At 36.7% G+C, this 27,731-nt stretch overlaps 1 protein-coding gene across 7 annotated transcripts in view; it reads right to left on the bottom strand.

The window, feature by feature from the left end:
- CLOCK (clock circadian regulator) overlaps nt 1–27,731 on the bottom strand; it is a 146,512-nt gene that overhangs the window by 66,931 nt on the left and 51,850 nt on the right. For 6 of the 7 annotated variants that reach the window (XM_044226107.1, XM_044226114.1, XM_044226108.1 and 3 more), the window contains 3 exons: nt 12,491–12,581; nt 5,376–5,465; nt 2,683–2,742 (listed from right to left, as the gene is read on the bottom strand). In XM_044226107.1, coding sequence (XP_044082042.1) covers nt 2,683–2,742; nt 5,376–5,422 — 107 coding nt within the window. In that variant the 5' untranslated portion in view covers nt 5,423–5,465; nt 12,491–12,581. Of the gene's footprint in view, nt 1–2,682; nt 2,743–5,375; nt 5,466–8,945; nt 9,079–12,490; nt 12,582–27,731 lie in introns of all 7 variants that reach the window. The other variant, XM_044226110.1, reaches the window with a different exon arrangement.

Below are 27,731 nucleotides of genomic sequence, written 5' to 3'. Positions count from 1 at the left end.
GAAAGCTCGTACAGAAACAAAAACCTATCACTAGTAGTCTGATATGGCTAACACAGCTCATGAATAGGCTTCCTGTGCCCCAGTATGCTAGAGTTGGGGCCTGGGTGGGGGACATAAATGCTGGAAAAAATCATGAAGTTTTTATGTTACATAAAAAGGAATTTTAATTTAATCCTGAGAGTAATGGGAAGGCACTGAAAGGTTTTAAAGCAAAGAAATTATGGGAATGGAACAGCTCATTAATAAGATCATTCTGGCATCAGAGTGAGGAAAGGATCAACGCTTGGTGAACAAAGTCATTTAACAAATACTCTTGAAAACTTACTGTATGGCAAACAAGCCTGTACACCAGATGACCATGTAGGAGGCAAGTGCAACATCCTAGCCTATAAACCATGGCAGTGGCAGTGTTAACAATAGCGTAGGTTTGAGGGTTAAGAGGCAGAACTATCTGTTTTAGGTAAATCAAACCTGGTTTGCAGTGGGAAGCAAAAGGGAAACCTATAAGGATTCCCAAGTTACTGATAATGCTGTTTATTAATATGATATAATAACATGTGATACTGGTTTTGGTGGACAGATGGTTTGGAGAGAATTTAGATATGATGAAATTGCCTGTTGCATATTTTAAAAGATATGCACAAGAGGCTTCGATATACAAATCCAGTAATATCCCTTCAGAAAACAGTAAGAAATAAGCATTTGAGAATTAGCATGTATGAAGTATCTGAACACATGAATTGGAATAAAAATAAAAGCCAATATTCATTGCACACTGATGAAATCTCATTTACTCCTACAAGGTAGACTTTCTTACCACTTTTCATTTTACAGGTGACAACTCAAGGCACAAAGAGAACATGTCCAGTACCACACAGCTACCATGAAGTAGTAATTCACATCAGCCATTTTTATTCCAGGGGAAGAAAACATACAGAAATCATATACTGCCAACTCTATCACTGGATGACAACCACTAAAGCAAACTTTATTTCATACTCCATGGAGGATGGAATATCTCAGCCCTTATGATAACTTCACTGAGAACAGGCCACAGATGGTTCATTTTGAGGGTGGCTATAAAACTCCCTTTGTTCTTGGGTCAACACTAAGGTACTTGAACTCATCACTGTTTTAGTCAGAGTTCAGTGTGGTACTCCTTAATTGTGATAGTAAAGTGAGATTTTTTTTCTTTCTCCGATATCTTTCAGAGCCACAGTATATTTCTGGTTCCCTAAAAACATTATCAAACTTTCAGAATCTTCAAAAATAGAATACCCGGGGTGCCTGGGTGCCTCTGCCTTCGGCTCAGGTCATGATCCCAGGGTCCTGAGATAGAGCCCCACATCGGGCTCTCTGCTCAGCGGGCAGCCTGCTTCCTCCTCTCTCTCTGCCTGCCTGTGATCTCTGTCTGTCAAATAAATAAATAAAATCTTTAAAAAAAAAAAAAAAAGAATACCCTTAGCTTACCTTACCCATCAATAAGCTTGGCCTTTAAGAATGTCCAAGTCAATTCCTTATACTTCTACCTCTTCATTCAAGCAAGACTGAAGAACTTTCCTTCATCAGACTGAGGTTAAGGGATAAGGGGTTGTCCTATACATTTTTAGTTTCAAATCCAGGTCTTTTTATTTCCTTGAAACATTGTATAGTTTTCTTCAAAATCTTCTTAGATGTATTTTAACCATTCATTAAATTTTGTATTTTTCATATCCCAGTATCCCCACTCCCTTTTTTTTAGCTAAATACAGACATGTAAGAACTATTACTTATTACATGTTTATCTTTATATATATGTATAAAACAACATCTACCCTTGTCTAAGCACCCACACAGTTCAACATAGCTGGGGAAAAAACCCAGAAAGTGTTTACTACTCACTCTGAGGGACTACACAAACTTTGCTGTAATGCTACCTGGACTCTCCCACTCCCGATACTATAACTAACTGCCCACGCTCTTATTTAAGGTAGAAGCCCCTATCAATACCACCATGGCCCTAGATCCCATTCCTTCACCTATTTGAGGATATCTCTCCAACAATTCTCCTCTCCCTTTCCCCATTGTCTACCTTCTCCTCTCTTGGGAGAATGGAGGCACGTGGAGGTCCCAGGGGCCCACCCTGAAAGAACTCCCAATCGCCAAAGCTGAAACAATTTGAGCAACAAAATAAAAAAGCATGGAGTATATAATCTAAAGCATAAAATAAACCAATGAGTCCCTACAGACATAAAAAAAAAGGAAGAAAATGTTTTTACAGAAATATTCCAAATGTGTATAGATATCCCTCCCTATGGGAGGTGGAGCTTAATTCCCTCCATCCCTACTCTGAAGGTAGGCTACACTTCATAACTTGCCACCAAAGAACAGAGTAAGTCAAGGGGTAAAGAGTAACTATAATGGTGAATCTGGCAAACCCTACCTTAGCCGAGTGATGAAAGTTAACATCCTTAGTGATGCCTTATAGATATTATATACTCGTAATATGATGTGATGAGATGAGCACTTTTACTGGATACTTTTACTTAAATTATAAAATGCATATTGATGTTCTAAGCTTTTGCACCTTGCTAATATACCTAAGTTCTTAAAGCAGACAGCTTTCGGAAATCACTGATTTACTATTTACTTACTTTTACATTTACTTATTTATTTACTACTTTACATCTTAAGTTGAACTACCTTTTTGCTTTGTCCTTGTCATCTTCTTCCACCAACCCATCAAAAATACTACCATCTTCTCTAAAAGAAAAAAGAAAGTGGATAGAGAAAATAAGAGCAAACTCATTGATCAATAGCAATTTCAAAATGACATGTGAATCAAATCAGTTCTATCCTAGGATTTTTATAGTGTTAAAGGATTGTACAAATTCAAATTGAATTAACTGCTCACCTGTTCTCTAAGAAGTATTAGAAAACTAAAGTTAATCCATGTTTAATTACATTTTTAAAAGTTTATCACAAATGTGAATTTCAAAACTACTTATGTACTATACATACAACATGCTAAAACCAGAATTTAATTTAATCAGAGGTTAATACCTTGTTTCAAACTGGTAGTAATCAATGAGAACTATAGAAAGTCAGTGTATTTGTCATTATATAAAAGGATTCATTTGAAATTATTTTTAATTATAATAGCATGGCTTAAAAAATTTTGAGACATTCATGTTATAAAGCCACAAATCACTCATAAACATCACAGTATATAGCTTTTATATATACTTATATTACTACAATTCATTCATTACTGATTCATGCAACAAATATTTACTAATACTCATGTGCCAGGCTCTGCTCTGGACATGATTACAGAGCATTAACACAGGTAACACAGAAATCCCTGCTCTCCTACAGCTTATTTTCTAGTAGAACAAAACAAATCAAGAAGGAAATATATGATGACAAGTTTTATATTTTTTAAAAAGGGGTGATTTTTTAGTTACTGTGATGTTACTTTAATCTGAGTGGTTAGGAAAGGACATGCTGAGATGCAGACATTTAAGCGGGGATCTAATTGACAAGAAGGGGTTGGTTATGGGAAGATCTAGGGAAACAGCATTCTAACAAATAAAATCAAGAGCACTGGTGGCTAATTCCTTAACCTAAGTAGTGATATTAAAAAATTATGTATGACCTTTATATGAATTCACTATTCACTACTTTAACCACAACTTTCTGAGGCCTACAAAGGCACATATGGTGTCTGTTGGACCCACTGTTGAGAATATCTACAAATTTTATATTATATAGTTCCATGTCTGGACTTTCAGGGTTCCATGTGTGCACTGCAATATATGACAATTTTTGTATGTATATGCACATTACTGAGGAGAAAGTCTGTAACTTTCATGATATTCCCAGAGATAACTAACTCATATGAAGAATCACTGCTTCTGTCTGAACATGATGTTGTCTCTAGATGTCATATTGTCTAGAATGAGAATTGGCAATCATCAAGAAGCATAATACCACAATCATATTTAACCACTTAGGAGCACTGAAGGAACATCCTCTCTGAGGAGACAACTACACATAGAGCCCACCTGAAAATATGGCATAGCCCAAATCTATGGCAGTGCTGCAGGCAGGCCTCTCTAAGGAAACTCCTTGCCCCTTAGGTCTTAAGTTCTGGTAGAGTATGTATCTTCACTGTTTATCTCACAGGAAAGGGAGACGGGCTGGCCCCAGACGTCAAAGGTCACTTCTGTATACAATTCTAGCTACAAAACTCTTAAAGAATCCCCTACGGAAGAATCACACAGTACACTATAATAAAAATACAGGAACTTGAGTGTCAGACAGACCAACACTGGTCCTAATCCCAGCTCAGCACTTAACTATGTGACCTTAAACAAGTTATTCAACCTCCCTGACCTATTGTTTCCTCAGTTGTAAAATCTCATGGCATTACTGGGAAGTAAAATGAAATAACATATAAAAAGTACTCAACAACAAAGATCTGTCAAAGAATAAGAGCTTAAAATATGTTACTGTATTTCATCAAATTAAAAACACCATTAATCTTTATAAAGACTTATCAGTATTTTATATGCCATCACATTGGGGAAAAATGCTACCAATTAAACTACGATAAGGCAATTGTAAGATGAATCTTAGTGTCAGAGGTGTTAAAACGTAAACAAACAAACAAAAGTCTTAAAATCAAAGAAACAGAGAGGAGTAGGGAATTTGGGTAAATTGGAAGGGGAGGTGAACCATGAGAGACTATGGACTCTGAAAAACAATCTGAGGGGTTTGAAGTGGCGGGGGTGTGGGAGGTTGGGGTACCAGGTGGTGGGTATTATAGAGGGCACAGCTTGCATGGAGCACTGGGTGTGGTGAAAAAATAATGAATACTGTTTTTCTGAAAATAAATAAATTGGGAGAAAAAAAAAATCAAAGAAACAAGGTTTATCCTACTCGTGAGAGTATGATTTAAAGACTGTAATTTTAACTAATAAAATCCTAATTAAAGTTACCAATTATCAATCACAAATGCTAAAACACTTAAAGGGATGGAGTTAGCAGCAATAAGGAGAAAAAAATAAGACGTAAGGAGATAGAAGATTCCATAAGATTCCAAGGAAACATCTGCAACTGTCACAATTTCTTTCAGAGCAGCTCTGACCAAACACTCAAAATTACAGTTCATGATCTGTTCGGGACATAAACCATATGCTGCTGACTTTGGCTACAGACAGTATCAGTATGTCTTACTATTACACTCTGTTTACTCAATATGGAAATTAAGTATAATAGGAATTATGTTTAAATACGAAACTCCTTTTATCAGTATGATATAGACCACTACTCTAATAATAATTTTAAAATAGCTTTATAGGATTCAAAATAAAGAGTCTCTAAAAACATACCTGTCAACAATTGAGCTCATTTTACTACAGCTTACGGTAAACAACATAACATATTACGTTTTCGTCTTGTGGTAGACATTTGTACTTCTCCTTGGGTGGAAGGAAAAATAAACAGTCATTAGTTTTCAAAAAATTTATTTCTACAGACATAGTAATATTGAGGAACACTGTATGTTATTATAGAGAATTCAAATGTTTTGGTTTGTACCCAAGGCTAAAACATATTTTCAAGCAAATACCTAGAACTGGGGCAAATGTGAGGCTCCCTTCTAAAAAAAATGAACACAGGGGAAGAAAATTGAGGATTCATTTTCTATTATAAAGCAGTAAAAAAGGCCACTCTTTATATTTAGTATATAGATTAGAGTATGTAACTGTGAATAGGCTACAATTCAAAAAAAGATACATACACCCTTATGTTCATGCATCAGTATTTACAAGAGTCAAGATATGTAAATAACCTAGATGCCCACTGAGACAGATGAACGGATAAAGAAGATGCTGTGTGTATGTTTATGTGTACAGTGGAATATTACTCAGCCATAAAAAGAATGAAATCTTGCTAATCTTGACAACATGGATGAACATAGAGGGTATCATGCTGGATCAAATAAGTCAAACAAAGACAAATTCCATATGATTTCACCTATATGTGAAATTTAAAACACAGAACGGAACAGAAACAGAGTCATAATACAAAGAATAAACCTGAAAGTTCCAGAGCGGAGGGGAGTGGGAGGATGAGTGAGCTAAGTGAAGGGAAGTAAGGTGTACAAACTGCCAGTTACAAAATAAATAGGCCCTGGGAATAAAAAGTACAGCATAGGGAACACAGTCAATAATACTGTAGTAACACTGTATGGTAACAGATGGTAACTACACTTACCATGGTGAGCATGTATAATGTATACAATTGCTCACTGTTTATACCTGAAACTAATACAACATTGTATGTCAACTATTCTTTAATTTAAAAATCGAATCAACAACAAATATTTGTTGAAAACCTATTTTCTATTAAACAGTAGGCTAAGCTTTAGGAATACAACAAGAAAACACAAAGTCCCTGTAGGCAAAAATCTGCAATTGAATAGGGAGACAGATACCTAAAGAATAATAAAAAGGATAATGAAGGTATACAGAGAGGAGTCAGAGGAAACATTCTTGATGACAATGAATTTGTCAGGTAAGTCTAGATTGTTACTAAAAATATGGTGCAGAGACCATCAGCGATGGCATCATCTGAGACCCTGTTAGAAGACAGTCCTACTGAATCAGAATCTACACTTTAACATGGTCCCCATGTGATTTGTATGACCATTTGGGTATGAGAAATAACAGACTAGAGGACAAGAGAAGGTAATATGTGAAAGGCTGGAAAGCCACAGGAATGGCAATTTGCAAAGGCACAGGCCTTTGTGAGACAAGGGAGCACCCTATTTGAGAGACTGAAGAGGGTTAGCATTTTCTTTAGGGAAAAATCCAGTCATGTTACAACTTAAAGTTTAATTACTACAGCATAAAATGAGAATAAGAGTGGATAGAAGGGTGAAGGTAAGACAAGTAGAAAAGAGCCTTATTAGGGTGTGCCTGGCCGGCTCAGTCAGTACAGCATGCAGTTCAGTCTCGGGGTAGAGGTTCAAGCCCCACACTGGGTGTAGAGATTACTGAAAAATAAAACGAATGAAGAGAAAAGAAATGAAAGGAAAAGAAAAAAAAAAAGAAGAAAAGGAAGAGAAGAGAAAAAAAGGGAGGAAAGAGCTTTATTATAAGGAGTCTCATACCTACATTGAAGGAATTAAGATTTACTACTTTAAAATGGAATCATAAGCCTAAAATTTGTCATCCTGTATTTTACAGTTTTTATAAAGTGTAAGGCAGGTTTTATTCTAACAACATACTCATATCCTATAGCTGCGAATTAAATATTGAACAACCACCTCAACGCTAATAAAAACCTTAACCATTTTGAGGCATGAGAATTCTACTTTAACTATTATATCTTTTGTTTAAAATTTAGAAAATACTATAAATTAAGGTGGCACTCTAGGTGAGAACAGATGAAAGTTGTCCTAAGAACACAGGAGTCTGAACTGTTCTATCACTGTTTTCAAATGTACAGGCACGAAGGAGCGAGGGAATGGTCCTTGCTCAATGACGCTGCAGTGCCCATGTGGTAATGGCTACAGAAGTGAGACTGCAAAGGGCTAAGAGCTCTTAAAAGAAAATGAATGGGGAGTCAGAGGTAAAAATAAAAAGAACTAACACTAGATAAAATGTTGGTTTTAAGTGTCTGGGTCAACATCAGCAGATGAAGCGTAGAATTACACAATTTGGGAGTTAGAGCAGACTTTAAAGATGACCCAAGCACAACTCTCTGGTCTAAGAGACAAACCTATCACGGTAATGACAGAGGCTGGTTCTATCACTAGAACAAAAAGAACGGTGCAAAGGTAACAGCCAAGTTGGGTGAATTAAAAAAGAACGGTTTCACTTTCAAGTTAAAAGGCCAGATCTGAGCCTTAAGTGGCACCAAGTATATGCTTCTTTAATTATCAAAAGGTAGAAAATATAACAAACTAGGAGAAAAAAAAGACCCCAAGAATTAGGGCCTAGACTATATCAAGGGCCATCATAACTGAACCCAAAATGGTTTAGACGATACAGGCCGATGCTTTATTAGGCTATTTTACTAATGTCATTAACAATATGCTTTCCAAACATCTATTGTGCTGCTAACTAAATGACATAGACTATGTTTCTCTACCAGTCTAGTCCAAGATCTTTTTTTTTTCCCTTTCTAGCCAAGTGACACACAGGATACAGTTAAGGGAAAGGTAAGGGGAAAAGTGAAATAAGCCCAACTAAGTACTCTAGGGCCAACTATGAGAAGACTCCTCTTAACTTCTTTAAATGGTGCCAAATTAATTTTATCAAAACACAGGGTAATGGTGGAACAGCCAAAAGGTCTTGTTTTAGAACCACCCAAGGTCTCACATTTTCAGTACGAAAAAAACTATCCCGAGTCATACTTTCCATTCTATGGATTCAAAGGATTCAGCTTTTAAAAATAAGCAATGTCCCTATACACAGCATGAAATTTCAACTATATAATCTAATATGGATCAAATTTTATTCTTAAAAATCTTTTTTCTTGGGGCACCTGGGTGCTTCTGTCAGTTGAGCTTCCAACTCTTGATTGTGGCTCAGGTCATGATCATAAAATATGATTATAAAACATTCAAACTTTGCCAAATACAGAAGCAGATATGTTTTTAATTCAGCATGCAACATTAAATATAATTAACAGAAAATCTCAGTGCCTGGAAATCCATCTTTGGAAAAGAATCCCTATGCAAAAATAACACATTCTATATTACAAGTAAACTGTGCAGTATCTACTGACATAATACTAGTCCTCTGAATCCCATATGCTGTCACCTCTCAAGGCTTTCCATTCCTACATCATGAACTTGTCTCTTGATAAATGGATTTTTCTGATTATCAACTTAGTATTTTACCTTAAAAAAAAAAAACACCCTTGACACACCAACCCCATTCAGGTACTACCTTTCCTTTTTTGCTCCCTCTCGCAGGAAAACTGTGTGGCACAGCACAATTGTTGTTCCAACATCTTTAATTCCATTCTCTCCCTTCCTTTAAAATGCAGTGTTTATTTTCACCACTGTATACATGTTCAGATCTAAAGTGGCCACAAAGTTTTATAGGAATTATTAAAAAATCAGAAATCCTCTATCCTAAGATCCCCATTTCCCACTTTTCACCACTTTCACCTCTTAAACTATTTCTTCTGGCAGTTAATGTTCCAATATTCTTTATTTTGTGACTTCTTGATTCCTTCTGTTTTAGGGAGGGTACCTACACAGTCCTAATAATTCAAGTTGTCCCAATGTAATTATAAAAATGTCTCCTTTTGCTCTCAAAAAAGTCTTATTTTTCAGGCATAACTCACTAAATTCCACTAAGAAAAATACGAATTTAGTTTTCTTTGATTCCCCATCCTTACTTCATATATGTGCATATATGCCCAAATTCCCAGTACCAGCGTTGGTGGTATAGTGGTGAGCATAGCTGCCTTCCAAATTTCCAGTACCATAATTTTGGCTAGGTGGTTATATTCAGTTAACATTATGATGACTCTAAATGCAATTCACAGCTGAGCCATACAGCATAGTACAATTGCCTTCCCTTTCTAAATAATTTTCCCTAGAGTTAATCATTGTTTTATAATTGACTTACTTTTCTATAAACTTATCACCAATTTAGCCCCAAACTCTTCCCTGTCTAAATCTCCTCTTAGTATCTCCAAACACATTACACATTCTACCAATGTAATCTCACACCTATTTATCTTGATACCTTCTGACCTACACCTGTTGGGACTAGACGTTCTCCATAAACAGCAACCAGCGATCATCTCGGGATCATTATTCACAAACTTCCTGGTGATTTCCTGGGTTTCTACGTAAGGTGCACTTTCTGTTTCTTCTATCTTATGGCTTCATCCCTTTCAGTTTACTTCTTTATTTGTGTTGAGTACCTCCTACAATAACTCCCCAAGAAAGGGGGCATGGCAGATAAGTATTTTTAGGTATCACAAGTCTGAAACTGTCATTAGTCTGTACTTAATCAACAGTTTAGCTCCATAATGAATACTGGATTGGAAGTAAGTTTTCCCTTAGCATTATGAAGGCTCAAATGTCTTCTGGTGTCCAGAGTATTCTCAAGAAGCCTAAAGCCTTTCTGATTACTGATCTTTACATGTGACCTATTTCTCTTATTCTGGAAGCTCCCTTGTGTTTTAAAATTTAACAGTGATATGTCCTATTTTGGACTTATTTCCATAATTTTCTTACTATAGGCTCTTTCTACTTGGAAACTTCTGTCCTCTAATTCTGGATAGTTTGATGAATCAGTCTCTATTCTTCATTTCTCCTATTTTACTCTTTTTCTCCTTTTTTGGAATTCCCATTATTTCAACACTGAATATGCTGACAGTTGCTTCAATTTTCTTATTTTTTTCTCTCCCATTTAACTTTGCTTTACTCTCAAAATTTCAGTTTTACTTTTCCACTCTTCCACTGAGTTTTTCATTTCTAATGTAATTGTTTTTCTTTCATGTTTCATGGATTTAGCATCTCCTCTTACTTCTCTGAAACTATTAAACAACAGTTTTGTGTTTCAATTTTTACCTGCCTGCTGGCCCCCAACTTGGTATTTTCTTTTGGCATGGTATTTGGCTCTTACATAAGAGGTTTTCCTAAAATGTTTAGTGATCTATGGCTACCAGCTCATTTAAGGGTGGGATCTAAAAGGATCCCTGAAGCTCTGTGTGATAGGCCTTCTGACTATCAACTTTATTGCAGGGATACCAGGTTGGATTATTTCTTTGGAGAAATTCTTTGAGTCTGTATCTTCAGATCTTTTCTCTTAGGCTGGTTACAATTTCCAGAAAAGAATCTTCTAAACTACTGACTGAAAATTATAAAAATCTGGTAGCCTAAGTTTTTAATCTCTTTACTTTCAATATGGTACTCCCATTCTCACCCATGCTATTTTATCTTTCCTAGAGAATAAATGTTTAGCCTTCTGCTAAGATAGTGATGGGATAGTTGCCTGGAATTCCAAGGTCAAGAAAAGATCTATAAAATATAATCACCTCTTAGACTGGCAACAAATCGGACTGTGTTTAGTCCCATTTTTACTCCTTTGCAGAAGTAAAGCATGCTCACAATTCCAGACATTTTAGAGGTTCTACAGTGCCATAAAGTTTCTCATCATTCTCACAGGTGGCTCAGGATTCTAAGATAGATATCACACTTCCTTTTGCTTTTCAGCTTCCAAAATTTTGTTGTAATTGTTTTTTCTCCCCTTCTCTTTGTTCTTATGAAGTTATGTCTTTTGTTAAAAAAAAATTCTTTAGCTTTAATGGAGTTTCAAGAAGAAATAGAACTTAATTGCATTTTTTGCCATCTTCAGCTGGAAATACCCCATTTTCTCTTCATCACCTTCACACAATCCCATTGAGATTGCTCACTCTTATTAGAGTTATAAAAGACATTCAAGGCTGCCAAATCTAATGGCTGCTTTACTCTACTCTCTATTTTACTTCTTAGTAGCTTATGATGTAACTGATCACTTCTGCATTTATTACTTTTCTTTTTTTGCCTTCTGTGACAGAACACTTTCCTAATTTTTCACCCATCTCATTGGCTGTTCCTTCTCCTCTGATTAATACTGGTATGTCCTAAGGCTAAATCCTTCCCAATCTATGTACACTTCCTAGATAATTTCATCCAGACATACTCCTCTAAGTATCTCTCTATGCCAATAAATCCCAAATCCATACCCCTAACACCAAATTCTCAACTTCAGAGTCTTATATCCAACTACCTTTGATATTTCTACAAATTTTACAGGTACCTAAAATATTATAGAGCAAAAGCGAACACTTGACTTTCTTACAAAGAAAGAACTTCTTACAAAGCACTTCCTTACAGAACACTGTTTCTACAAATTTATAAATCTGCTCCTCTCCCAGTTTTCTTCTTCAACCTAAATTCCATATGCTCTTCCCCTCATTATACTCTAGTCACATTTTGCCTTTCGGTTCCTCAAGTATTCCATGGTCATTTTTGTTTACTGCCCATAAATCTCCTCTCTCAGATCTTCACAGGGCTGGCACTTCCTTGCCATTCAGATCTTAACTGAACTATTCCTCTTCAATGAGAGCTTTCAAATATTTCACATTTCTTTCAATTATGAAAGCAGTCACCAGTCTCTATCACATTATCCATTTTACTCTCTGCACTGAACTACAAATGTTTCATTGGTTTGTCTATTATTTGTCCTCCCTCCCTTTAGAATGCAATCCTAATAAGAGCAGGGACCGCTTCTGTCTTGTCCATCACTAGATTCTCAGTATCTAAAGTAGCATCTAAATATAGCTGATACGATAAGCATTTGGAATAAATTAATACAACAGGAAAAATTTTAAAATAAAACATTCCTCAAATTATTATATCAAAATACATTTACGGATACATTTATATATTTTGCTGAAAATAAACTCTAAGATACAACCTTTTCATTACCTTTTGTATGTTTTGGATCTTTGAACTGATTCTTCAGAAAACTATAGGTTCAATATATTCTTCTATATGGCTGACCATCACTCTCAAAATTCTGTTTAAACAACAAAAAAAATTTATTAGATGTACTGAACTTATGTAGAAGTTTATCATGAAAAGTTTTAAAGTAATTTTTAAACAAGTTTAGAACTTAGTCACAAAAGTGTGCATAACAAATGTTAAACTCTATAAATTGTTTCTAAGAGAAAATAACTTGGAAAATAAATGAAAACAGTAACTTAATTCTAGTATAGAAGTTAAAACACAAATGTATAAATATAACTACAAAATACATTAATAAACTACACAATAAAAAGACGTAACTTGTGATTTTGATAATAAAATGTAGAAGGGTGAGACATGTAAGAGAGTTCTAAAGCACCATCAGTTTATTATAGATTGTCAAAACTATGAGATGTTTTATTTAAAACCTATGGCTAAGCACAAAGAAAACACCTATAGAAGATACAAAAAAAGGAAATGGAAAAGGAATCAAAGCATGTCACAAAAAAACCAAAAACAACAACAAAATCACCACCACCACCACCAAGAAAACAACAGGAGGAACAAAGAGACAAAAAACTACAAAACAGTCAAAAACAAATTAAAAAATGGACACAGTAAGTCTTCCCTATCAGTAATTATTTTAAATATAAAAGGACTAAAGACAGCAATCAAAAGACAGAGTAGCTAAACGGATCAGAAAAAGTAAGATCCAACCATTTGCTGTCTACAACAGACTCACTCTAGATTTAAAAAGACATACAGAGGATGAAAGTAAAAGTGAAAAGATATTCTATGCAAATATAACTGAAAGAGAGCAGAAGTGGCCATACTTATGTCTAAAAAAGTAAAAAACTGACAAGAGGCAAAAAACAGGACAATATATAATGATAAAACGGTCAATTCATCAGAAAGATGTAAGAATGGTATATACACCCAACATCAGAACATACCCCAGTATCAAACAGGATAAAATATCTAGACAGACCCAATGTTCATAGCAGCAATGGCCACAGTCACCAAACTGTGGAAAGAACCAAGATGTCCTTCAACAGATGAATGGATAAAGATGATGTGGTCCATATATACAATAGAGTATTATGCCTCCATCAGAAAGGATGAACACCCAACTTCTGTATCAACATGGATGGGACTGGAAGAGACTACGTTGAGTGAAGTAAGTCAAGCAAAATTATCATATGGTTTCACTTACATGTGGAGCCTAAGGAATAACATGGAGGATATTGGGAGATGGAGAGGAGAGGGGAGTTGAGAAAAATTGAAGGGGGAGACGAACCATAAGAGACTGTGGACTCTGAAAAACAATCTGAGGGTTTTGGAGGGGAGGGGGATGGGGTTGGGTGAACCTGGTGGTAGGTATTAAGGAGGGCATGTATTGCATGGAACACTGGGTGTGGTACATAAACAATGAATTTTGGAACACTGAAAAAAATAAAAAAGGAAAAAAAAAAACCAAATCTAGAAAGAATTTCAACAGGGAAACAGGCAACCTGAGTAACATTACAGACCAAATCAGAACATTCCACCCAACAGCAGCAGAATACACATTCTTCTTCACTGCACATGGAACATTCTCCAGGACATGTCACATATTAGGTCACAAAATAAGTTTTAACAAATTTAAGAAGATTTGGTATGAACCAAGTATCTTTTCAACCAACAATGGAATGAAACTAGCAATTAATAACAAAAGGAGAATGGAAAATTCACACATGTATGAAAACTAAACAATACATATCCTTAAACAGTGGATAAAAGAAGATATCAGAATGAAAGTTAAAAAATACTTGGGAGACAGAAACATAACACATCAAAATTTATGGGATGCAGCAAAAACAGTACCAATAGGGAAGTTTATATTGGTAAATACTACATTAAAAAAAAGAAAAAATATCTTGAGGGCACCTGGGTGGCGCTGTCAGTTAAGTGTCCAACTCTTGGTTTCAGTTCAGGTCATGATCTCAGGGACATGAAATCAAGGCCTGCATCAGGGCCCACGCTCAGCACAAAGTCTGGTTGAGATTCTCTCTAACCCTTCTGCCCCTTCCTCCAGCCCTGCTGTCTCTCAAAAATAAATAAGTAAATCTCATAAATGAATAAAACAGAAAATTAAAACAAAACAAAACAAAAAAACAACCCAGAATCCAGTAAGGAAGAAAGGAAGGAAAGAGAAATCTCAAAAATGAACCCTAACTTTATACCTCAAGGAACCAGAAAAAGAACAAACAAGCCCAAAATCAGCAGAAGGAAGGAAATAATAAAGACTAAAGAAGACTAAACAAAACAGGATAAACAATAGGAAAAAAAATGAAAAAAGGAGTTTTTAGAAAAGATCAACAAAATTGAGAAAGCTTTAAGCAGACTAAGAAAAAGAGGAGAAAATTCAAATCAGAAGTGAAAGATGCAGTGCTAAAACTGACTTTGTATGAAATACAAAGATTCATAAAAGACTACTTACTATGAACAATTAGATACCAATTAGATAAACAAGAAGAAACAGATAAATTCCTAGAAATGCACAACCTACCAAGACTGAGTCATGAAGAAGGAGAAAATCTGAACACAAATATGTAACTACTAAGGATACCTAATCAGTAATCAAAAACCTCACAACAAAGAAAAGCTCAGGACCAAAAAATTCAATGGAGAATTCTACCAAACACCTCAAGAAGAATTAATTAACATCAATCTTTCCCAAACTCTTCCAAAAAATTAAAGAGGGAACACATGCAAACTCATTTTATGAAGCCAACATCACCTTGACACCAAAACCAGTCAGCCAAACCCTATAAGTAAAGAAAAGTACAGGTCAATATCCTTAATAGGTGCAAAAATCCTCAACAAATACTAACAAACCAAATCCAAGAGCATATTAAAAGGGTAATATCCACGACCAACTGGGATTTATCCCTGGAGTGCAAGCATGTTTCAATCAATATCAATACAAATCAGTATCAATACCAATCAAAATCAATATGATACAGCAAATCAACATAACAAACCATAAAAATCACATGATTATGTCAATGCAGAACAAGCATTTGACATAATTCAACACTCTTTCATGATAAAAATACACAATAAACTAGGAATATAAATTTTCTCAAGATAATTAAATAATTAATTAATAAATAATTAATAATAAGATTTATGACCTTTCTCAAGGTCATAAATGAAAAAATCCACAGCTAACATCAGATCAACAGTGAAAAACTAAAAGCTTTCCCTCTAAGATGAGGAACAAGGCAATGATGCTTACTCTTACCACTTGTATTCAACATTGTACTGGAAATTCTACCTAGAGTAATCAGGTAAGAAATAAAAGGCTTACACGAATCACAAAGTATGAAGAAAAATTATCCCTGTTCACAGATTACATGATCTTATATGTAGAAGACCCCGAAGATTCAAAAAAAAAAAAAAAACATTAGAACTAACAAATGCGAAAGTTGTAGACACAAAATCAACACATCAAAATCAAATGCACGTTTTATACATGAACAACAAACAATCTCAAAGGGAAATTTTTTTTTTCAAAGGGAAATTTTTTTTTAATGTCATTTACAATAGCATCATAATGAATAAAATAATTAGTAACAAACCTAACCCAAAAGGCAAAAGACTTGTACACTGAAAACTACAAAAAAACGCTGAAAGAAATAAGACACAAATAAATGGAGGGACATTTACAGTGGACATTCAGAGAATGTTTATGGAAGATTTAGTATCATCAAAATTGTCCATATCACCCAATGTCATCTATGGATTCAATGTAATCTCTATCAAAATCCCAAAGGCATTCTTTGTAGAAACTGGGAAAAAAAAAATCCTAAAATTCATATGGAACAACAAAGACCTCAACTAGTCAAAAACAATCCTGAGAAAAAGAACAAAGCTGAAGGCCCCACACTTCCTAACCTGTAAAGGTATTACAAAGCTACAGTAATCAAATGGTATGGAAGTGGCATAAAGACATACACATAGACCAGTGGTAAAAAACAGAGAGCCTAGAAATAAACCTTGGTATATATGGTCAAATGATCTTCAACAAGTGTGCCAAGACTACATAATCAGAACGCACAGTATCTTCAACAAACGACGCTGGGAAAACAGTATATCCACGTGCAAAAGACTGAAACTGGGTGGATCCTACCTTACCCCATACACAAAAGCCAAATCAATATGGATGAAAGACTTAAATATTAAGACTTGAAACTATAGGGGAGGAGTCAAGATGGCGGAGAAGTAGCAGGCTGAGACTACTTCAGCTAGCAGGAGATCAGCTAGATAGCTTATCTAAAGATTGTAAACACCTGCAAATCCATCGGCAGATCGAAGAGAAGAAGAACAGCAATTCTAGAAACAGAAAAACAACCACTTTCTGAAAGGTAGGACTGGTGGAGAAGTGAATCCAAAGCGACAGGAAGATGGGGGGGGGGGCTCCCAGCAAGCAGCGGAGCAACAGAGCACAAAATCGGGACTTTTAAAAGTCTGTTCCGCTGAGGGACATCGCTCCAGAGGCTAAACCAGGGCGAAGCCCACGCGGGGTCAGCGTGGCCTCAGGTCCTACAGGGTCACAAAAGGATCGGGGGTGTCTGAGTGTCACAGAGCTTGTGGGTATTGGAACGGGAAAGCCGGCTACAGAGACAGAGCCGACAGTAAGCTCGCAGCTCGGGGTTACCTTGAACCGGTCGCAGGCTCAGTGAGCTCAGAGCGCGGCCGGAGGTCAGGCATACGGGAGTTACTGGGCGCTGTTCTCTGAGGGCGCACTGCGGAGTGGGGCCCCGGGCTCTCGGCTCCTCCGGGCTGGAGACCAGGAGGCCGCCATTTGTATTCCCATCCTCAGGAACTCTACGGAAAGCGCTCAGGGAACAAAAGCTCCTGAAAGCAAACCTGAGCGCATTACTCAGCCAGGCCCCTGGTAAGGGCGGTGCAATTCCACCTGGGGCAAAGACACTTGAGAATCACTACACCAAGCCCCTCCTCCAGAAGATCAACAAGAAATCCAGCCACGACCAAGTTCACCTACCAAGGAGTGCGGTTTCAATACCAAGGAGAGCAGCAGAATTCCAGAGAAGGAGAAAGCAAAGCACGGAACTCATGGCTTTCTCCCTGTGATTTTTTAGTCTTGCAGTTAAAGTAATTTTTTTTTCTCTTCTTTTGCTAAATTTTTTTTAACTTTTACCCTTTTCCTTTTTAACATTTTTTAACTAGTTTATCTAATATATATATTTTTTCTTTTTTTTAACTTTTCTTTATTCGTTTTCTTTTTTAAATTCTTTTCTTTTTTCTTTTCTTTTTTTTTTTTTCCCTTTCTTTCTTTCTGAACCTCTTTTTATCCCCTTTCTCCCCCCTCACGATTTGGGATCTCTTCTGATTTGGTTAAAGCATATGTTCCTGGGGTTGTTGCCACCCTTTTAGTATTTTACTTGCTCCTTCATATACTCTTATCTGGACAAAATGACAAGGCGGAAAAATTCACCACAAAAAAAAAGAACAAGAGGCAGTACCGAAGGCTAGGGACCTAATCAATACAGACATTGGTAATATGTCTAGAGTTCAGAATGACAATTCTCAAGGTTCTAGCCGGACTCGAAAAGGCATGGAAGATATTAGAGAAACCATCTCGGGAGATATAAAAGCCCTTTCTGGAGAAATAAAAGAACTAAAATCTAACCAAGTTGAAATCAAAAAAGCTATTAATGAGGTGCAATAAAAAATTGAGGCTCTCACTGCTAGGATAAATGAGGCAGAAGAAAGAATTAGCGATATAGAAGACCAAATGACAGAGAATAAAGAAGCTGAGCAAAAGAGGGACAAACAGCTACTGGACCATGAGGGGAGAATTCGAGAGATAAGTGTCACCGTAAGACGAAAAAACATTAGAATAATTGGGATTCCAGAAGAAGAAGGGAGAAAGAGGGGAGCAGAAGGTATACTGGAGAGAATTATTGGGGAGAATTTCCCCAATATGGCAAAGGGAACGAGCATCAAAATTCAGGAGGTTCAGAGAATGCCCCTCAAAATCAATAAGAATAGGCCCACACCCCGTCACCTAACAGTAAAATTTACAAGCCTTAGTGACAGAGAAAATCCTGAAAGCAGCCCAGGAAAAGAAGTCTATAACATACAATGGTAAAAGTATTAGATTGGCAGCTGACTTATCCACAGAGACCTGGCAGGCCAGAAAGAGCTGGCATGATATTTTCAGAGCACTAAACGAGAAAAACATGCAGCCAAGAATACTATATCCAGCTAGGCTATCATTGAAAATAGAAGGAGAGATTAAAAGCTTCCAGGACAAACAAAAACTGAAAGAATTTGCAAACACCAAACCAGCTCTACAGGAAATACTGAAAGGGGTCCTCTAGGCAAAGAGAGAGCCTACAAGTGGTAGATCAGAAAGGAACAGAGACAAAATACAGTAACAGTCAACTTACAGGCAATACAATTGTACTAAATTCATCTCTCTCAATAGTTACCCTGAATGTTAATGGACTAAATGCCCCAATCAAAAGACACAGAGTATCAGAATGCATAAAAAAACAAAAGCCATCTCATTTTAAGCCCAAAGACACCTCCAGATTTAAAGTGAGGGGGTGGAAAAGAATATACCATGCTAATGCACATCAGAAAAAAGCAGGAGTGGCAATCCTTGTATCAGATCAATTATATTTTAAGCCAAAGACTATAATAAGAGATGATGAAGGACACTATATCATACTCAAAGGATCTGTCCAACAAGAAGACCTAACAATTTTAAATATCTATGCCCCCAACGTGGGAGCAGCCAACTATATAAACCAATTAATAACAAAATCAAAGAAACACATCAACAATAATACAATAATAGTAGGGGACTTTAACACTCCCCTCACTGAAATGGACAGATCATCCAAGCAAAAGATCAACAAGGAAATAAAGGCCTTAAACGACACACTGGACCAGATGGACATCACAGATATATTCAGAACATTTCATCCCAAAGCAACAGAATACACATTCTTCTTTAGTGCACATGGAACATTCTCCAGAATAGATCACATCCTCGGTCCTAAATCAGGACTCAACCAGTATCAAAAGACTGGGATCATTCCCTGCATATTTTCAGACAACAATGCTCTGAAGCTAGAACTCAACCACAAGAGGAAGTTTGGAAAGAACCCCAATACATGGAGACTAAACAGCATCCTTCTAAAGAATGAATGGGTCAACTGGGAAATTAAAGAAGAATAGAAAAAAATCATGGAACCAAATGATAATGAAAATACAACAGTTCAAAATCTGTGGGACACAACAAAGGCAGTCCTGAGAGGAAAATATATAGCGGTACAAGCTTTTCTCAAGAAACAAGAAAGGTCTCAGGTACACAACCTAACCCTACACCTAAAGGAGCTGGAGAAAGAACAAGAAAGAAACCCTAAGCCCAGGAGGAGAAGAGAAATCATAAAGATCAGAGCAGAAATCAATGAAATAGAAACCAAAAAAACAATAGAACATATCAACGAAACTAGGAGCTGGTTCTTTGAAAGAATTAATAAAATTGATAAACCCCTGGCCAGACTTATCAAAAAGAAAAGAGAAGGGACCCAAATAAATAAAATCATGAATGAAAGAGGAGAGATCACAACTAACACCAAAGAAATACAAACTATTATAAGAACATACTATGGGCAACCCTACCCCAACAAATTTGACAATCTGGAAGAAATGGATGCATTCCTAGAAACATATAAACTACCACAACTGAACCAGGAAGAAAGAGAAAGCCTGAACAGACCCATAACCAGTAAGGAAATTGAAACAGTCATCAAAAATCTCCAAACAAACAAAAGCTCAGGGCCAGACGGCTTCCCGGGGGAATTCTACCAAACATTTAAAGAAGAACTAATTCCTATTCTCCCGAAACTGTTCCAAAAAATAGAAATGGAAGGAAAACTTCCAAACTCATTTTATGAGGCCAGCATCACCTTGATCCCAAAACCAGACAAGGATCCCATCAAAAAAGAGAGCTATAGACCAATATCCTTGATGAACACAGATGCAAAAATTCTCACCAAAATACTAGCCAATAGGATTCAACAGTACATTAAAAGGATTATTCACCACGACCAAGTGGGATTTATCCCAGGGCTGCAAGGTTGGTTCAACATCCGCAAATCAGTCAATGTGATACAACACATCAATAAAAGAAAGAACAAGAACCATATGATACTCTCAATAGATGCTGAAAAAGCATTTGACAAAGTACAGCATCCCTTCCTGATCAAAACTCTTCAACGTGTAAAGACAGAGGGCACATACCTCACTATCATCAAAGCCATCTATGAAAAACCCACCGCAAATATCATTCTCAATGGAGAAAAACTGAAAGCTTTTCCGCTAAGGTCAGGAACACGGCAGGGATGTCCATTATCACCACTGCTATTCAACATAGTACTAGAGGTCCTAGCCTCAGCAATCAGACAACAAAAGGATATTAAAGGCATCCAAATCAGCAAAGAAAAAGTCAAATTATCACTTCGCAGATGATATGATACTCTATGTGGAAAACCCAAAAGACTCCACTCCAAAACTGCTAGAACTTGTACAGGAATTCAGTAAAGTGTCAGGATATAAAATCAATGCACAGAAATCAGTTGCATTTCTCTACACCAACAAGATAGAAGAAAGAGAAATTAAGGAGTCAATCCCATTTACAGTTGCACCCCAAACCATAAGATACCTAGGAATAAACCTAACCAAAGAGGCTAAGAATCTATACTCAGAAAACTATAAAGTATTCATGAAAGAAATTGAGGAAGACACAAAGAAATGGAAAAGTGTTCCATGCTCCTGGATTGGAAGAATAAATATTGTGAAAATGTCTATTCTACCTAAAGCAATCTACACATTTAATGCAATTCCTATCAAAGTACCATCCATCTTTTTCAAAGAAATGGAACAAATAATTCTAAAATTTATATGGAACCAGAAAAGACCTCGAATAGCCAAAGGGATATTGAAAAAGAAAGCCAAAGTTGGTGGCATCACAATTTCGGACTTCAAGCTCTATTACAAAGCTGTCATCATCAAGACAGCATGGTACTGGCACAAAAACAGACACATAGATCAATGGAACAGAATAGAGAGCCCAGAGAAATAGACCCTCAACTCCATGGTCAACTAATCTTTGACAAAGCAGGAAAGAATGTCCAATGGAAAAAAGACAGCCTCTTCAATAAATGGTGTCGGGAAAATTGGACAGCCACATGCAGAAAAATGAAATTGGACCATTTCCTTACCCCACACACGAAAATAGACTCAAAATGGATGAAGGACCTCAATGTGAGAAAGGAATCCATCAAAATCCTTGAGGAGAACACAGGCAGCAACCTCTTTGAACTCAGCCGCAGCAACATCTTCCTAGGAACATCTCCAAAGGCAAGGGAAACAAGGGCAAAAATGAACTATTGGGATTTCATCAAGATCAAAAGCTTTTGCACAGCAAAGGAAACAGTTAACAAAATCAAAAGACAACTGACAGAATGGGAGAAGATATTTGCAAACGACATATCAGATAAAGGACTAGTGTCCAAAATCTATAAAGAACTTAGCAAACTCAACACCCAAAAAACAAATAATCCAATCAAGAAATGGGCAGAGGACATAAACAGACATTTCTACAAAGAAGACATCCAGATGGCCAACAGACACATGAAAAAGTGCTCCATATCACTCGGCATCAGGGAAATACAAATCAAAACCACAATGAGATATCACCTCACACCAGTCAGAATGGCTAAAATCAACAAGTCAGGAAATGACAGATGCTGGCGAGGATATGGAGAAAGGGGAACCCTCCTACACTGTTGGTGGGAATGCAAGCTGGTGCAACCACTCTGGAAAACAGCATGGAGGTTCCTCAAAATGTTGAAAATAGAACTGCCCTATGACCCAGCAATTGCACTACTGGATATTTACCGTAAGGATACAAACGTAGTGATCTGAAGGAGCACGTGCACCCGAATGTTTATAGCAGCAATGTCCACAATAGCCAAACTATGGAAAGAACCTAGATGTCCATCAACAGATGAATGGATAAAGAAGATGTGGTATATATACACAATGGAATACCATGCAGCCATCAAAAGAAATGAAATCTTGCCATTTGCGACAACGTGGATGGAACTAGAGCGTATCATGCTTAGTAAAATAAGTCAAGCAGAGAAAGACAACTATCATATGATCTCCCTGATATGAGGAAGTGGTGATGCAACATGGGGGCTTAAGTGGGTAGGAGAAGAATAAATGAAACAAGATGGGATTGGGAGGGAGACAAACCATAAGTGACTCTTAATCTCACAAAACAAACTGAGGGTTGCTGGGGGGAGGGGGGTTGAGAGAAGGGGGGTGGGGTTATGGACATTGGGGAGGGTATGTGCTTTGGTGAGTGCTGTGAAGTATGTAAACCTGGCAATTCACAGACCTGTACCCCTGGGGATAAAAATATATGTTTATAAAAAATTAAAAAATTTAAAAAAAAAAGACTTGAAACTATAAAACTCCTAGAGGAAAACAAAAGAGAAAGTTTTAGGACACTTGATTTGGAATGGTATCTTGGATATGACACCAAAAACAAAGGAAACAAGAGCAAAAACTGACAAGTGAGACTCATTCAAGTCAAATAACTTAATAATTCCTGCAAGGGAGGTCTACTACCAACAAATTCCCTCAATTTGTTTGAGAAAGTCTTTATTTCCTCTTCATTTTTCAAAAATAATTTCACAGGAGGGGTGCCTGGGTGGCTCAGTGGGTTAAAGCTCTGCCTTCGGCTTGGGTCATGATCGAGCCCCACATTGGGCTCTCTGCTCGGCAGGGAGCCTGCTTCCTCCTCTCTCTCTACTTGTGATATCTATCCGTCAAATAAATAAAGTCTTTTTAAAAAATGATAATTTCACAGAAAAAACAATTCTAGGTTAGTGAGTTTTTCTCTCGATACTTTAAATATTTCGCTCTATTTTCTTCTTACTTGCACAGGTTCTGAGGTGAAGTCAAATGTAATTCTTTGTTCTTCTGCAGGTAAGCTGTTTTTTTTTCTCTGGCATCTTTCAGGATTTTTTTCTTCCTATATGATTTTCCATAGTTTGAAAATGATACACCTAGGCGTTGTTTTGGGGGGTATTTATCCTTCTTGGTGGTCTCCAAACTTCCTGGATCTGTGATTTGGGGTCTAACATTAACTTGGGGAAATTCTCAGTCATTATAATTTCAAAACTTCCCTCTTTCTCCTGCTATTCCCACTAAACGTTACTTTTGTAGTTGTCCAACACCACAGTCCCTGGATATTCTGTTCTTTTCAGTCTTGTCCTCTTTTTTTCCCCAAGATTTTATTTATTTATTTATTTATTTATTTATTTGACACAAAGAGAGAGTACAAGCAGGGGGAGCAGCAGAGGCAGAGGGAGAAGCAGGCTTCCCACTGAGTAGGGAGCCCAATGTTGGACTCGATCTTAGGACCCAGGGATTGTAACCTGAGCCAAAGGCAGCCACTTAACTGACTGACCCACCCAGTACCCGCTTTTCATTTTTGAAGATTCTACTAAGATATCCTCCAGCTCAGAAATTCTTTACTCATGTCTCCAGTCTAATAAGCCCTCCAAAGGTATTCGTCATTGCTGGTACAGTGTTTAACTCCTTATCTACTTTTTTTCTTAGGATTTCCATCTCTCCACTTACACTGCCCACCTGTTCTTGCACACTGACTATTTTATCTATTAGATCCCTGAGCACATTAATTATAGTTACTTTAAATTCCTGATCTGGTAACTCCAACACCCTTGTGCCATGTCTGGTTCTGATATTCACTCTGTCCCTTCAAACTGCGTTTTTTGTCTTTTGGTATGCCTTATAATGTTTTCTTAATTGCTGGATATGATGCACTAGGTAAAAGGAACTGCTATAAACAGGCCATGAGTAATGTGGTGATGGGGCATTGGGGGAGGGGAAGCATTCGATAGTCCATGATTAGGTCTCAGTCTTTTAGTAAGCCTGGACTGTGAACTTCATCAGAGTTTGTCAGGTTTTTTTCTCCCTCCTTAAACTAACATGGTTAGAGTAGGCAGGCATTTGATATTTTCCTTCCTCCAAATCAGTTAGACTTCCATTAACTAGTTTCCCCTGAGAGTGGGTCTTGTTAAGAAAAGAGGGCGCTGGTGTATTTCAAAATGGTTCTTTTTTCCTCACTCCTGCTGGAAGCAAGAGGAGATTTTTCTGATATTCACTATGGGAACCTGGTTGAGCTCTTAAGAGATAAATCTCACGATACTGCTAAGGCCCCCCCTGTGACTAGGTCCCTTTGGAGTTTTTAATTGTCAAAGTTATCCATAGTAAACCTCCAGCAAATTGTCAATTACAATTACCAGAATTACAGTTCCAGTTCTGTACTGGTTTCTGAAATGGTTTCAGCTCCTAAGTCTCTGTTCTAGGAAGTTATGACCTCCTATATTTGCCTGTCTGACTCTAATCTTGGGGAGATTGCCCTGTAATCAAGTTTTCCTGTGTTCCCCCCCCCTTCTTTATGCATCCAAGAATTGTTTTTTTAGATCATTCAGCTTTTTGGGACAAAGTGGTGACTTTGTATTTGTTTTCTTTTTCCCTTTATAATAATTTTCTTAAACCCTGAAAGTTAGTGTCACTTTAATAATATAATTTTAAAGTTTATATCACAAATGTATTTTCACCTAGGAACTTTAAAATAAAAAAAATTTATGAGAGACTCAATTTTTTTTCAATTAGAATTTTTATTACAGTAAAAAATTACAGAAAAATAAAGGTACCCAAGATTAGATTAAGGCTGTCAATTACTCATTTTAAGTCAGTAAGTATTTAAGGATCAACAGAAGTTGAAACTCTATGTTAGAGATTATAGGTACTTTATAAATTGAAGTAACTAATTTACAACAAGGAATTTCTTAGGCCTTTTCCTGTAATAGACCATGGTACAAATTAATGACATGATCTAATGCTTTATAACACCAACTGTACAGAGGCTGCCACAGTATTTACTATTTAATAGTTTTTCTGTGAATTAGTTCTCAATAGTTCAAATGCTTGCTTTAAAAACACCAATGAACATAGAGGAATTATTTTCACTGAAATCTCTGCATCAGCTAATATAAAAAAGGTCATGACCCAATAGTGACTGATAATCATCTTTACATAATATTATTAAAGAGTCAACTATTCACATGGCTGGTTCATACTTGGTTTTTCCCACTGTCTCCCTACTTTCTGTGTGTTTGTGTGCGTGCATACTTTAGTTTTCATTGTCGCCTTCAAGAAGGAAAATTAGGGTGAATTTTACTCAAATTTTTTGGTGCTGAAAACTTCAGAAACCTGTCAATTTCAGTTATCAATGCTCTTTTATGGACAAGGAAAATTAGGAATTACTGTGTTCTTACTATTTTTCATTGTAAAAGTGGAGTATCATTATAACATTCTCATTGACAATAGCCTTCTAAATCATAAGTTCCTTCAAAATAGGAGTAATAATTTATTCATCTATTACGAGGAACCTGTCGGAGTATTTGACAAATACTAATACTCAACTGGCACTGGTGAGTAACTCAATTAACTGAGACCAATTCAACCTTCCCACAAAATTAGTACAAAACTTTACACTCAAGTTTGCTTTAGTCCCACTTAATGCCCATTCTAAATTTTTTAAGATTTTATTTATTTGACAGAGAATGAGAGAGAGAGAGTATGAGAGAAGGAAGAGTCAGAGGGAGAAGCAGACTCCCCACTGAGCAGGGAGCCCGATGCCAAGAGTCGATCCCACAACTCCAGGATTATGATGTGAACCAAAGGCAGTGGCCCAACCAACTGAGCCACCCAGGTACCCCATTCTAAATTTTTTAAAATAAAGAATATATTGTATATGCAGTATCACAGCAACAAAAAGGGATATTTTTTATAGGAAAAGACTGATATATTTTTGAGAAAAGGGGATTTTTTTTTTATAATGAAACATTACCCTGGAAAACTGAAGGAATCAAAAAATAAATGGTCTGACTCAAAAGCACCAGAGCAAAAGGACTGAGTTCCGAAAATGTGCATGAAACAAAATTCAGAAGCCAGATCCCTATGTCCTAGTTGGTTTTAAGCACTCTGGAATAGTGCTCCCCAGTCAGAATTAAAGCAGCTAATAAAGAGCATGCTGGAGGAGTCAGTATAAAACTCAAGACCTTCGGAATTTAGAAAGGCATTGATGGAAATCTCTGGAAAATAACTTAACCAAACTAAGCATCAAAACTCTGAGCTAAAAGGGTTCTTGTGAAAAATAGAAGATATAATGCTCAGGGATACCTAATTTTGTTAACAAAATAAACACAAATGGTAACTCCCCCTTGGAAAAAAAAAAAAAAAAGCACAGAAGGCTTAAACATTTGCAGCATGACAAAGGGTTAATATCTTTACCACATAAGGATATTTAGAAGTTACTCAGAAAAATGTTAAAATCCATCCCCCCCACCCCTGGCCCTAGGCTTTCAGTGGATTCACCAAAGCAGCTTTACCCGATCTGGGCCCCAGAATCATCTCAGAAGCCTAGTGAAGAGAATCCCCAGGAAGGCTCAGCTGCCTCTCAAACTATCTCCGAAGTATTAATAAAGAACCGTAGTAAATTGACTCGACCCTAGGATCCAACTCCTTTCTCCTCTATGAGAATATCCACCCCAATGGGAGGACAGAAAGAAGAAACCACAGGGGCTCACTGACCGCAGCCGCAGCAGCAGGAGGAGGGGCAGAGAAGGACCCTGTTAACAGCTCAGAAAGAAAGGATGGAAGGATGATGTGACTGATCGAATACCAGCGCTACCACAACCAGCAGTGCACACTTCAAAAAGATCTAAGCGGAAGCAAACAGGCTGAATCAGAAGTGTTGAAAGATTTAGATATAGCCATCATTATTGCCTGTATCATAAAGATCTTCCTGAGGATACCAGCATGGAAAATAATTATGACACAGAACCAATGTAAACATAAACTTTATTCTTGTACTGTTCCTTCTTGCTAGCAATTTTAGAATCATTATGTAGCAACTTGGGAAAGCTGCTCTACGTTAGGGCAAACTATATAATATTTTGATAATCTATGGTATAAGCTCTGTCTTTTTTTTTTAATCTTTTCTAACTTGATA

The sequence above is a fragment of the Neovison vison genome, chromosome 11 (assembly GCF_020171115.1).
Source record: "Neovison vison isolate M4711 chromosome 11, ASM_NN_V1, whole genome shotgun sequence".
Classification (NCBI taxonomy): Eukaryota; Metazoa; Chordata; class Mammalia; order Carnivora; family Mustelidae; genus Neogale; species Neogale vison.
Note: the sequence above shows the minus strand (reverse complement) of the source record. Positions and strands in the feature narration are given on the sequence as shown.